General features: G+C 37.7%; 1 protein-coding gene across 1 annotated transcript in view; it reads left to right on the top strand.

The window, feature by feature from the left end:
- LOC113100029 (MAM domain-containing glycosylphosphatidylinositol anchor protein 1-like) overlaps positions 1-14,129 on the top strand; it is an 84,707-nt gene that overhangs the window by 40,021 nt on the left and 30,557 nt on the right. Inside the window, exons 7-10 of the mRNA XM_026264897.1 lie at positions 7,629-7,803; positions 9,145-9,168; positions 10,382-10,534; positions 10,922-11,083. Coding sequence (XP_026120682.1) covers positions 7,629-7,803; positions 9,145-9,168; positions 10,382-10,534; positions 10,922-11,083 — 514 coding nt within the window. The remainder of the gene's footprint in view (positions 1-7,628; positions 7,804-9,144; positions 9,169-10,381; positions 10,535-10,921; positions 11,084-14,129) is intronic.

Below are 14,129 nucleotides of genomic sequence, written 5' to 3'. Positions count from 1 at the left end.
GCCAGTACTCTGCTTTTTGGGGGGCATTCTTTAAACTGGCGGCTGTCCTCCTGTACATTTGCCTTTTTGGGGGGTACTCTAGCTTCGGGCAATTCCCGAGCTCGGAGCCCTTCCCCGGACAGCACGCCAAATACGCATACCATACCTCAGCTAATTATATGTAAGCGTGAACTAGTGAAATGTAATTATCTATGAAGATTCGGGAGGAGCGCGTCAGATACTTAGCCTAATCATCACAGGTGGACCACAATCAAGTAATCAATCCCACAGTATAAATATCGCTGACTTACCTCTATCCATTGACGGTTTATCAGCATCCCTCCTCCACCCCATCTCCTCACTTCAAGTTCACTTTACAATATACGGGGAAGGGGGGGTACTCTAGCTTCGGGCAATTCCCGAGCTCGGAGCCCTTCCCCGGACAGCACGCCAAATACGCATACCATACCTCAGCTAATTATATGTAAGCGTGAACTAGTGAAATGAACTGTCAAACATTAGTCACTTTGTATTGTACTTCACATGCTATGTAAGATCTCACAACTGTATTTTTCATTTTTATTAGTTGTTTTAAAGGATTTTATTTTTGCTTTTTTACTATTTGTCATTTAAAATAATTTGTAAAAAATCTTCTAATTATAATAATTTAAATATAACAGTTATTATTATTATTTCCACTTTGAAATCATTTAGGGATGCATAAGAAATTTCACTACAGAATACAGTCGGTCACTCTCGATGTCACGTCGGAGACAGACGAATTAGGATATCGCTTCAATAGACCAATCTACTTTAAGTGTAAATTAAATGAGTCAATGCACATTGGCATGCAATTATTGCTTTCAGCTGCAGTTGATCACAGCGTGAGTATGAGAAGGCAGCAGTTGCAATGCATACCAGCCGAGCGACAATATTGTTCTGCTCCATCCAGTGTCTTCAAATGGCTGTGAGTTCAACGTGCTCTTAGAAGCTTCTGGTGTTGGCGGTACGGCGATTCAGCCATGGCCGTTCTGAGCTGAGCGATTTGCGCACTTCAGGCTGCACTGTGCCCTTGTCGTGCTTCAAGCGGCCGGTTCCTTAGAGAGGCCAGGAGGTTAAATCCTTCACAGCCCCCCTCAATACCCTCTTTGGACCAGTCTCCTAGTGTCGGCTTGCTAAAACTACTCCAGAGTGTCTTTACTATAGACCCCGTCGAGCTCTTCCATCCCCTCAGCAGCCAAACGTCACGGAGCGTCTGTGATAGAAGGCTGGGTTCCATATGTGAGACTTAAGTGGATCCCATATGTGTAAAGTCACAAAACTTTAAAGTAAAGTACAATCACATTCTATTTTCCATATGCACTTAAACGGATATTCATATGTGTATTTGCTCCCAAGACCTCCTTCAGGTAGGATGGAGCTTCTGCAGCTTTCCTGTTCCAAGTGAAACGGGTACGTTTTCCCAATGTTATCCAGTATCACTGAGTGGGTAGTGCTTCGACAATGGTGAACGAAACTACTTGTTGCTTAGCCTCAGCCTACACCAAAAAGGGGTGCAGGTGGCCCGCACAGGGCACTTGAAGGGGCAGCAGTTATGAAGCTTTGATATGGAATCCTAATTCATCGGTCACCGACATGAAGTCGAGAGTGACTGAATGTTAGGTATGGTAATTCTCGTTCCCGTGAAGGAGGGAACGGAGACGTCACGTCACGTCGCCACGGCTGCTGTACTGTACCACCACTGATACATTTTTATTATTACTATTTTTGTTGTTACTAATACAATAAAATTTTTATATTAATTTATTTATTAGAAATCAATTTTGATGAATTTTGTTTTCTAATATTTGTTTTATTTTTGTGTTGTTTATTTTCTGATTTTTTCTTTCTTTTTTGACTCTCTTGCTTTCTTGGAGAAAACGCCCCTTCATCTGTGCACTTTCTTTCTTTACTTAAATGTTTTTCTTTACCTCCGTCACACTGGTATAACAGGTGCTCAGAGCGCTTTCATTTCCTCAGAACTTTCCAAGAGAAGAACAAGAATTTTCTCTCTTTTCTGAAATGAGTGTTGTGTTTTCAGAGACTGCAGGAAACACCAAGCCTCATTTGTAAAGCTGCGCCGCTTGTTTACCGGTGCGGAAAACTGAGTCCCTCTAGAATAAACGTACGCTAAGTAAAATGAGAAACTTTCATTTCTGATTATTATTTTGGGCTCATTTTTCACAGTTCTGATGCTAACAAGCTAAACTCCATATTTAGACATTGTTGTAAATTTGCTGACAAACGACAAACCCAGTTTCATTAAACATGCTCTGTGCCATATGTTACTCAACCAGCGGAGACTCAAACAGCTTTCCGCATCTGAACCCGAGCCCCGATGACAGACCTCTGATCAGTGGGGTGAACCACCTCAGGAGAGATCGCGAGAGAGCGAGTGTGCTTGAATGCATTTACACGTCTTTATTGAGCTGTACCTGCAGGGGGAATCCTGCGGCAAGAGAAGCGCTGTATCACAGGCCTCTGCTCACACCTCACACACCTGTGATATTACAAGAGGGTGAGATCTTACAGCTGTATGTGTGTGCCTCTAGTATATAAAGCCCTGTGCGATTTGATGTAACCCTGTTTGCTAGTTCTTCATGCTTTAATGATTCAGTATGTACCATATTCCTAAATACCAGAGATCAAGATCCAGACATATATAACCCGTCAAAGCCCAGCAGACCGAGACCTGTTGCTCAAACAACCATTTTAATGAACCGAGAACATGCTGAATATATATAGCTGTTCAGAGTCATGGATTTATTGTGAATTTTGATATCATTTACTGACTTGAGGTACTCTTACTAACTGACCTAGACATAAATTTGTCAGTTCGTATTTTCACATGGGAACAAGCTATATGTTAGAAAGTTTGTAGCAAACAGTTGCAGCAAACCTTGAACAGTTTAAAGGGGCCTTACAAATAACATTATTTTGTGTATTTGGTGTAATACAATGTGTTTATGTGGTTTAAGGTAAAAAAAAAAAAAAAAAACATTATTTTCCACATACTGTACATTATTGTTTCTCCTATATGCCTTGCCTTTCTGAAACATGTCTTTTTTTACAAAGCTATTTGGCCTGAAAAGCGAGGTGTGCTCTGATTGGCCAGCTATCTAATGGATTGTAATTGGCCGAATGCCTCAAGCATGTGACAGAAATGTTATGCCCCTTAACACTATGATGCCGTGTGTCCTGGCGTTGACTCAACTTTTATAAAGAATATCTCTTTGGATTTGAGACAATAGTCTTTGCATCTTTACAGATCTTATTTATGAACCAAGAGCTTGTAACACTCCAAAAAGAGAAAAGAAAATTGAAATCGCATCATATGACCCCTTTGAAAACTAGGTTGCTGCTGGAAGAGGTGCTAGTGAGGACAGCAGGGGGTGCTCATCCTGTGGTCTGTGTGGGTCTTGGCACCCCAGTGTAGTGATGGGGATACTATACTGTCAACAAGCACCGTTTTTCAGATGAGACGTTAAACCGAGGTCCTGACTCTCTGAGGTCATTAAAAATACCAGGATGTCTTTCGTAAAGAGTAGAGGTGTGACCTCGGCATGCTGGCTAGATTCACCCATTGGCCTCTGACCATCATAGCCTCCTAACAATCCCCATATCTACTGATTGGTCTCCTCTCCACCAATAAGCTGGTGTGTGTTGGGCGTTCTGGCGCAAATATGGCTGCCATCGCATCATCCAGGTGGATGCTGCACACTGGTGGTGGATGGATGAAGAGATACCCCACTGACAATGTAAAGCTCTTTGAGTGCCTAGAAAAGTGCTATATAAATGTAAGGAATTATTATTATTATTATTATTATTATTATTATATTCTGCAGGACCATATTCTACATTCCTAATCCTACCCAATACCTAAACTTAACAACTAACTTAATATATAATAAGCAGACAATTTGGAGTTTATTGAGCCAAAAGTCATAGTTAATGGTTTGTTAATCATGAGGACTGGGCCTTAAAATAAAGTGTGACCTTTAATTTTTTTTATGAATTAAATTATATTAATTTATTTAAACGGTCATTCTGAATAATTCTGAATTTAATGTATATTGGTTATAATCTTGATCTGTTTTTAAAAATATAGCGAGAATAGATTCAAGACTTGATTTCTCTTAATAGACCTTAACCTTCATAAAGGTATATATATAATATATATATATATATATATATATATATATATATATATATATATATATATATATATATATTTATATAAACAAACAGGTTGATTTGTAGTAGTCATGTCGAGTTATGACAAAAAAAAAAAACACAAAGAAAGAAAGAAAGAAATACAGTAGCCTCTGGTCTCTTTTAATGGATGTTTGACTGATGAAGAGGAAAGGAAGTAGTATATGTACCGATGACTGATGCATAACCAGGTGTGTGGAAACAAGCAGAAAAGAACAAATCACTGAATGAAAAAAGACATTTGGAGGTGAAAGATTGTGTTAGATAGAAAGCACAGGTGTGTGAGTACAGGCTTTAGATCTGAGGGTTAAATGCCCTAATATAGTGAAATGTTCTAATATTCCATTTGTTCACATTAGGTAAAATGCATTTTTACATGCAAAAAAATAAAATATTATAATAATTCAGTTACACTAATATTTTCTGTATTTTCATTTGTTACTCACGGTTTGTTTGGCTGTGAATATTGTTAATTTTGTTGATGTTTTATCTATTTGGTGATCTGGTGGACAAGCTTCCTCAAGCCGTCTTGATCAATGATAGCACTCTTTAGGTCTGGTGTTCGTATCATTCATGACAACATCTTAATCATTTGTACCAAGGATGATAACAATAATGATAAAGACACAGTTTTAAGAACTTTTCTTAATGTAAAACAGTAGCAGAATCCACACCACATCTATAAAGATAATGACACGGATGATCAATATTGTGAAAATCACTTTCAAAACCTTTTTTGTTCCAAGTGAAGAATGATAACAACCAATTAGAATCCAATGTACACATTTTCCATTGTTCTTATCATTATGTGTATAAAAAAGCTTTAGTGTTTCATACAAACGAATTGGTAAATATAATTTCTTTTTAAGAGAGCTGAAATTTAGTCATTTTCCAATGATCATTCAGACGCAACAAGAAGAAATAATTTTTTTTGCAGTTATATTTAGCATTATATAAGATTTTATGTCATAGTTCATAATATTTGGTTTGCTAAATTTCTGTAAAATCAATTATTCTCTCATCATATCTTTTTTTCTATTAAGCACTGCCACCCTTCTCTTGGAGAAAACACTCCTGGTCTTTGTGTGGTGATTTAGATGAGGAGAGATGCACAGAAAATTCCTGTTAACAGAGAAGAGCAGTCAAGCAGAGACAATTTATCTGTGACTTTTACAAGGTGCACGCGCGCGCGTGTGTGTTTGATACGGCTGTTAAGTCTTGGCATGCATTGTGTAGGCTCAAGTGCGTTTAGTGTTGGAGACGTGGCGGAACACACTCCATGCTGCCGTGGTGAATGGTCCAGTAACAGGGGTTTATGGTGGCATTTAATTAGATAGATAACAAATGTGTTTGACCCTCACTAGCCAGGTTAACATCACAGCTATGCTTCTACTTCCTGCCTGGAAAAGAGGGAACAAAGGATGAATAGGAAGCATCACACACACACACACACACACACACTTATTATGTGTGTTGTGTTTAGAGGGAATGCCGGTGGGTTTACCTGCTGCCTGAGTCTCTATGCTGAAGATAATTTCTCATTCCATTGTGCACTGTTTCCATGGGGCTGCTGCCATGTTTCCCATAATTCCACACGGAAAAGCCTGGACTGCCAGAGCGCCTCTGTCCCTGTGATTACCTCACATCCTCCGGGAGTGAGAGCTGTCCTGGAACAGCTCACTGCACATTTGTTTCATCTAATAAGATACAGCTAATAGTATGAGATATTATTGGTTCAAAGCTTTTTGCGGGACCAAATATAACTGCAACTGTTATATTGAATAAATGAAAGAAATCAAAAGCTAAATATGGCGCATTTGTATTAGCAATATATTTAGCCATTTTCCATGTGGAAAAAGAAAATAAACAATAATTTATATATATATTTTAATCTATTTAAATTGTACAAAAATGACCAAATATATTGCTTATATATTGAAATGTAAATGTAATAATGTTGTCCAAGATGAGAGTCCTTAAATATATTTTGACATTGGAAATGTAAATAAAATATACTTTGAGTCTAAATATAATTGTATTGTCCTATATATATTGTGTGTGTATGAATACACACACACACCCACACACACAATATTGCAATATTGTGATGGAGTATGTAGAGTAGATAGAGATACCTCCACTGTTAAACTATGTGCAGTTATGTTAACATGTTAACAGTTCAGCTACCTAATGCTTGCTATACAGTTCCTTGAGTCAACAATGAGAATTAAATGCTTTATATGCAACAAAATCAAGCTTGCATTCATGCAGATTTCGCAACGCTATCTCACGGCCAATTCATGCGTATTTTACGAGGTGGCCTATTCGTAGGAATTTTATTCGTACAAATTTGTACGACTTCACTCGTACGATTTTATACGATTTGTCTGAACCCCAGTGACGGTTAGGTTTAGGGGCGGGGTTAGGTATAGGTCATTCGTACAAATTCATACGAATTGTGCAACTCGTAAAATACGTACGATTTGGCAACAAACGTATGAATTTTTACGAGTGAGGTTGTACGAATTCGTACGAATAAGCCACCTTGTGAAAAATGTACGAATTGCCGTGAGATCGGGTTGGATTTCGCATTGCATCAGCCGCAAGTGTTTGGACTTGCTTAAAGTGTTTTTTATGCAGCATTAAATGCTTTCTTTTACATGTAAAGAGACACATTTTCAAGGTAAAATCACAAAGCTCAAGCAAAAAAAAAAAAAAAAAAAAAAAAAAAAAAAAGCAACAAACACAAAATGCTAACTTTTCACTAAAGTATGTTCAGAAATAACTCAAAGCCAGCAGCATTCAGAATCGTTGTGAGATGTCCCATGGGAAGTACCTCAAAGTAGAGAATGACTAGTTGATCTGTTTCACCAAGTGCTCTTAGTCAGCACACTGCTGTTGTGCCTGAGGAAAGACTTCTGAACCTTCTTACAGCGGGCGGCTGGATAGCAGCTGACCTCGCACTCAGCAAATCACTGCGCTGAGGGCTTTCTGTGCTTTCCTGGAGGTTAGAGATGTATAAATCTGTGTGTGACGCAACCACGTTTCCAGTGTAAATTTTCTGTCCTCTCTGAAATGTTCCTCTGTGAAAACATTTTCCTTAATGATTTAACTTGCAACGATATTCAGTTGCAATACTGATGCTATATTTAAAGCGTAATGCTATTTCACAATATGACTATTTTGCCTGTATTTTTTATTAAATAAATGCAGCCTCTGTGAGCTTTACAGACTTTCAGAAATGTAAAAACCTCACCTACCCCAAACTTTTAAACAGTAGTGTATATGATTTCATGTGTTAAATAATGGTAATAAATGGTAATTAAGTCAAACCTTATTTAAGCCTGATCATAGCATGATTAAACCATTAAACACTTTTCTCTCTTGTATGTTTGCAGAACCGACAGACAGTTTTGTCCAAACAGATCACAACTAAAGAGCCTGTGAAAGGTGTGTTGATGTCCTACACACTGACGGACTTGCGTATTCCTCTGTCATATGAGGTCAGCCTCACTCCCATAACCAGCTTCGGCACCGGAAACACAGTCACGCGCAGCATCCAGTACTCTGAGCGTAAGTCACCTTCCAGATACACACCATACAGTATGCAAGATCTTCCTTGTCATTTGGCTACTCCCATCCATTTATAATTTTTTTCCTCTTAAATTTATCCTTTTACGTAGGCAGTATACCATTTTTGATGAATTTAGATTTTTTTAAATTTAATATGGACAAGCAGCTGGGCTGGAGGTGGAATGGGAATCAGAATCAGAATTGTTCAAATCCTCATGATTCCCATCAACAGAGGTCATGCATTTCAAATGCGAGGTTTCGCTTTCGGGATTATGGTAAATTTAGATGTCAGACGTGTGGCAGTCATTGTGTGGAGAGTTTGCTGATGGCTACAGAACAGGCCAGCGGTTTCAGCACCAGAGCTGAGTCTGGATCTCAGAAAGCGCTGATAGAATCTAATCCCATTGGATAGACATTCAATCTCAGCATTCCTCTAACCAGACCACCCTCTAAAAAATGGCCAACCTCTAGAATAAATGGACTGCTGGAAGACATGAAACCCTCCTTCTCTGATGTCAGGGCCATATATATGCACAAAAGTTTGTTCCAGTCTTCTAGTCTGATTGGGTTTTATTTATTAAATATAATTATTGTATTTTATGTATATGCATAAATATAGTTTGGTTAAATTTATATATGTATGTATGTATGTATGTATTATTATTATTATCATTATTATTAATTAATTAATATTTTTTTATTGTTCATTCAAATATGTGGTAAGATATATATATATATATATATAAGTATATTTAAGTAAATGCTATTTATTTGTAATATTTTTAATAAAATTTTTTAACATTTTTTTATTAATTATTTAATTATTTTATATTAAAATATTCAGTAAAATATATGTAGGTAAATATTATTTATTACTTTATTATTAATTATGCTATTATATTATGCTAGTATACATCATGTTGTTTTATATAATGGAAAAATATGTATTGTGTTCATTAAGTGAAAAATTGTTTAGAAAGTATGCATTCTTTCTTTCTTTCTCTCCCTCTCTCTCTCTATTACACTGAAACTTGATCTTAATTGGAAGATTCTTAGTTAATTTATTTTGTTTAAAAATAATACATTTATAATTTTGTTAAAATAGCTGTCCAAAATTATAGAATAAAAAAAAATCAACTCTTTTTTAGAGCAGATAAATAAATATACACTGTATATTTATAGTCATTTCTTAGGTAAATATTTAAAGTTTTCTCTGTATAATTTTTCTCTTCTATCTCTCAGCCTTGTTTGATGTGTATACACAGATCTCATTTGTTGTGTTAATTGAGCCGTAAGAAGGCCCTGCAGTCACTGCTTTTTCTCATTTCTTTTCTCTCGCAGCCTACACTTACCCAAGACCTTCAGGTGAGACATACCTGCACTTTTTCTTCCGGTGATGGTTTTGTGCATGTTGTCTTTCTCTCTCCTCTGAACCCATCCTCCCATCTCGCGCTTGCCCTGCCTTTCAGTTCTTCCCAATTAAATTCAACACAGTTCTTCTGGCAGCTTAACCGCAGAGCTTTGCCAAAGAGGTACAAAAGAAAAAAAAGAAAAAAAACATAAATTAAAACTGACTGGAGATCAGCAGAGTAAATTGAAGAGCCGAATGCATGCGGAGGGAAGAAAATGGTGATTTCAAACCACAACTCGGAAATCGTGCATTCTTCGCCATTCAGTCTCCTCTCGCACTTGGAAGATGAGTTAATCAGCCATTTAGAGTGTGAATGGAGACATTCTGGGTGACTAACTACAGTATTCTGTATTCTGTGTTTGTTAAATGAGGGCAATCGCTGTGAACGCTGCAATATGCTGAGAGTACTCCAGTACTCCAGAGGAACCTGTCGAGAGGCCTCCTTACATTAAACACGCCTGAGAAACCCTGCCGTCTTTCTTCTCAGATCTGCTCCTCAGCATTAGGCCAGAAACATACATTATGCAAGTACGAAAGCGCAGGTGTGGATGCTTAGCCATGCTAAACAGACTTAGCTGCACTGCTGCGCTACAGTGGCAGAAATATAAGCTGCACAAAACCCAAGTTCCTTTGAGATTTCCTATTTTCAGTGCAACTTACTGGACAATATTTGACCTAAATGAGATTAATGTCCTCCTGTTACCATTCGAATAGAACCTGCTCGTGTCATTGGGAAGAACAGAGACTTTGAAGTGTATTGCAAGTAGACACATTTATAAACTGTGCTTCTTATGCAGTGTTATATAGTTCAAGGAAATATTACCTTTAGTAAAATAAAATAGAGTGCTTAAGGTCACACTATATATGTGGATACTGTGACTCTCACACAATGGAATACAATTAAAGGAAATATTATTATAGCATTATCCAATTCTTTCGTGCTTCTTTCACTTCTCTCGTATCACACCACTGCGTTCTCTAAATAATAAAATTTCTGTCAAATTATTTACTTATTTGGCAAGTAGCTGTGCAATAAGCAGGGTCCTGATCGCTCTGTCAGGGTTTATTCTGAGAGAACAAACATCTGGATGTACTTTATCGCTTCTGTAACACATTTGCACTTGCATTTATGAACTGAAGGTGGATCTTGATTTTCTCTGTGTGTAGATCACGTGTGTGGATTTGAGGACATTAGGATATGTGGGTTCACTCAAGACCGCAGCGATGTGTTTGACTGGACCCGACAGAACCACCTCACACAGAACCCCAAACGGTCGGTTAATACAGGGCCGGATACAGACAGGAGTGGGACGAAAGAAGGTAAAAATACACAGTAACACACACCAAAGTGGACATTTTTTTTCTGCCCAATTTTTGAATCTAAACAGAAACTCTTTTCTATTCAGTTCAAATGTATTTTATAGAAATATGCAAACCCCAAAATCATCCCAAAGTACCTTTATAGAGAATTTTGCCGGTCAAGATATTCCATAGTAAGATGCTCCTGTATTCTTGAAATCAAAAGCACATTTGTAAAACCACATCATTTTATTTCTTAAACAAAAACTCTGACTGACCGACCAATCTTGAGAAAGCAGATTTAATAAAAATTTTCGGTGTGTATTATTATTATTAGTTTTGTGTGAAAGCATCTGCCCTTTGGAAAACCTTGTGTTAACTCGTTTATACTTTCCATCTATAATAAAGGTTACTACATGTATATTGAGACGTCGCGGCCACGTCAGGCCGGGGATCGAGCTCGTCTTCTCTCTCCATTGTACAATGTTACGGCAGCCCGAGGACCAACAGGGACCACCAGAACCCCCTACTGTGTCTCCTTCTACTACAACATGAATGGAAAACATATCGGTGAGTCTTTAACTCTGGTTTAAATTCACACTCTGAGAAAGACAAAAACATTGAAATTCTTGACTTCTAAAACCTGTTTTACTTTGGTTAGCTGATTTTTTACGGTTGATTGAATAGTGGAAAGTAGTCTCTATTTGACAAGTTGGAGGCTGGATGATGTTGTTTCCCTGAGAAATCTGAGTTTGTTTTGTCTGTAAGTGTCCTCCTCGCCTGCAGCATTGGGCTGAATCTGTCAGGGAAAGTACGGTGCTTTATGAGTAGTGTTCACTAGAAGGTCGAAGACAATGAAGGACACAGACAGTCAGAGAGAGAAGTGATGTCATCCACACATCCATTACTTATGTATGGTGACTGTTAAAACATTAAGCTTTGTTTCAAAGTGACATCTGTCTATTCTCTCAGTTTCAAGCAGTCTTGTGTGTGTGTGTGTGTGTGTGTGTGTTTCTTTCTGGCACATTTAAGCTGATCAAGCATCATTCAATGATACACTGTAGTAATTCTAAGAGAAAGTACATAGCACAGCAATATTGGATACAATAGTCAGTTTGTAATTAGATTAACAATTTTATAGACGCTAACATACCTTCAAAAGTTTGAGGTCAGTAAGATTTTTTTAAAAGTAATAATACTTGGAGATGCGTTTAATCATCGGTTCTCAATTCCAGTCCTTGCACCCCCCAGCTCTGCATATTTCACACGTCTCTCTTTGTTAACACACATGATTCAGATAATCAGCTCATTAGAAGTGAGCTCCGATCATGAACTGTGTTCCCATTGAAAATCTGTTGAAGTTTACCTCACCTCGGAACATTAATTCACGGATTTGCGCTGTGCAACGTCATCACACACGGACAAGTGTGACATCATAATACCTCTGTAAATAAATACAATTTAAATTCCCGTCTTGCACACTTCAGTGCACTTTGAATGGAACATATATGTTCGCTTCGAACTGGAATCATGGCGGAATATTCTGTGATGTCCACTTCGCAGGGCACTTAAGTTCGAATAGAACAAACGTCTGAAGCAACAAGTGAAAAATATGAAATCTGCAGAGCAGGGGGGCGCGAGGACTGGAATTGAAAACCACTGCATTAAATTGATCAAAAATGACAGTAAAAGCATTTAAAACGTTACAAATGATTCTGTTTTGTAAATCAGTTCTCTTCAGACTTTCTATTAAAGAATCCAGGAATATTACAATTACAATTTCTGAAGGATCTATATATATCAAATTATAATAAAATAAAATAAAAAAATGTTGTTATAAATTGTATTAATGTTTCATAACAATACAATCTTTGACAGATTTTCTATAAAAATTGCAATGTTGATGAGCATAAGACTTTTTCATCTTAACAACTCCAAACTAATGTACTAATGTACAGTACAGTATATACTTTCCAGTGTTGAGTGAAATTAAGTGTATTATAAAGTAAAAGTATATATACATAGTCAAAAGGATTTCTCTTGCCTCATCTTCCATCTTGGCTGTTGTTGTTGTTTTTTTACTCGTCACAATGCATTATGGTATCATTTTCTATGTTAAGGAAACATGCAGCACCGCCTTAGGGCCTTTCACGTAGGACACGCTCTAGTATCCGTCTGCATGACATTTTCATTGTTGTTTAATGTCTTCAAGCACATCAAAGTGGGCATCTGTGACTGTTGCCACTTCATGTCAGGTTAAATAATGTTAATCTTTTAAAAATGTGCCTTGAGACCTTGTGGTCCATTCCTCTGCACTGCGTTTGGCTGCTTTTCAATGCAAGAACACGTCCTGTGTGAACGGCCACTCCGGATTTGACCAAAAGTAGGTATCTTAAAGTGATAGTCCACCCAAAAATTAAAATTCTGTCACTGTGTACTCCCACTCACGTTGTTCCAAACCTGCATGGCTTTCTTTTTTTTTCTGCTGGACACAAAATAAAATATTTTAAGGGGAATATTGGTAAACAAACAGTTCTAGTTCCCATTGACTTCCATTGTGTTTTCCATCCATGCATTTGAAGTAAACGGGAATAAAAACTATTTAACTACCAAAATTCTCAAAATATCACATTTGTGTCCCACAGAAGAAAGAAAGCCATATTAGTTGTGAGTAAACAATGTGAGAATTTTCACTTTCGGCTGGAATATCCCTTTAAGCCAGGTATTTTCTTCTTCTTTTTTTTTTTTTTTTGGTGGACTATCCCTATAAAATAGCAAACCCACGTAAGCCTTACAGTTGCACCTAAAATGTGTTCTAATTATGCAGTAGACTATGTTTGGGAGCAGAACCTGCATGTGAAATGTTTGTTTATGCAGGGTGCTATATATGTGTGGGTGGCAGGGATTTACTATAGTTTGAGGACAAAAATGTCCCCAGAAATGAGCTAAATCTGACAAAAGCTCTCTTTTGGGACCTCAAAGGCATAAATGACTCATAAACGAAGCAAATAATGTTGTTCTAAAAACGCGCCTTGCACGGTGATTTATGGGTGTTCCTGATGGGGTTCAAAGATCTGTGACTATCTGGCAACCACCTGTTATCGCACACACTCGCACACACAGACTTTAATTGCTCATTAATGTATCATGGACTTTATCATGCAAAACTCCTCCAACCGAAGTTTCGACAGCAGACCAAAAGTTTTCACTGCTGTTGTTGTTTGCTCATTTTTCAGCTTGACAAATAAAGTAACCGAACTTCCTGTTTCCCCTCGCTTTTTATCTGCACTCTCTCTTCAAACTTTATCAGCCCATTAACAGCTCAGAAATTGTGCTTCTCTCTCTCTCTTTCTCTTCTGCTCGTCGCTCTCTCTGGCTGTCTGTCTCCACCTCGCTCTCTTTACCTGTGCGCTGTCTCCTGTTCTAATGAGACGGGGCCGTCTAATTATTTGCCAGTTGCCACTCATGACACAGGCTGGGCTCGCGGTGGGGGGCGGCTGGTGAACACACAACGCGCTTCAGTCTGTTCGGCTTTCCGAAGGCATTTTGGATTCCCTGCTGCAGGCCTGCACTGTATATTTCAAAGGACATGTTTTATTCATTCCATTGCTATTTA

The sequence above is a fragment of the Carassius auratus genome, unplaced genomic scaffold (genome assembly GCF_003368295.1).
Source record: "Carassius auratus strain Wakin unplaced genomic scaffold, ASM336829v1 scaf_tig00217114, whole genome shotgun sequence".
Lineage (NCBI taxonomy): Eukaryota > Metazoa > Chordata > Actinopteri > Cypriniformes > Cyprinidae > Carassius > Carassius auratus.
The sequence above is the reverse complement of the archived record's forward strand: the minus strand, read 5'-3'. Positions and strand labels throughout refer to the sequence as shown.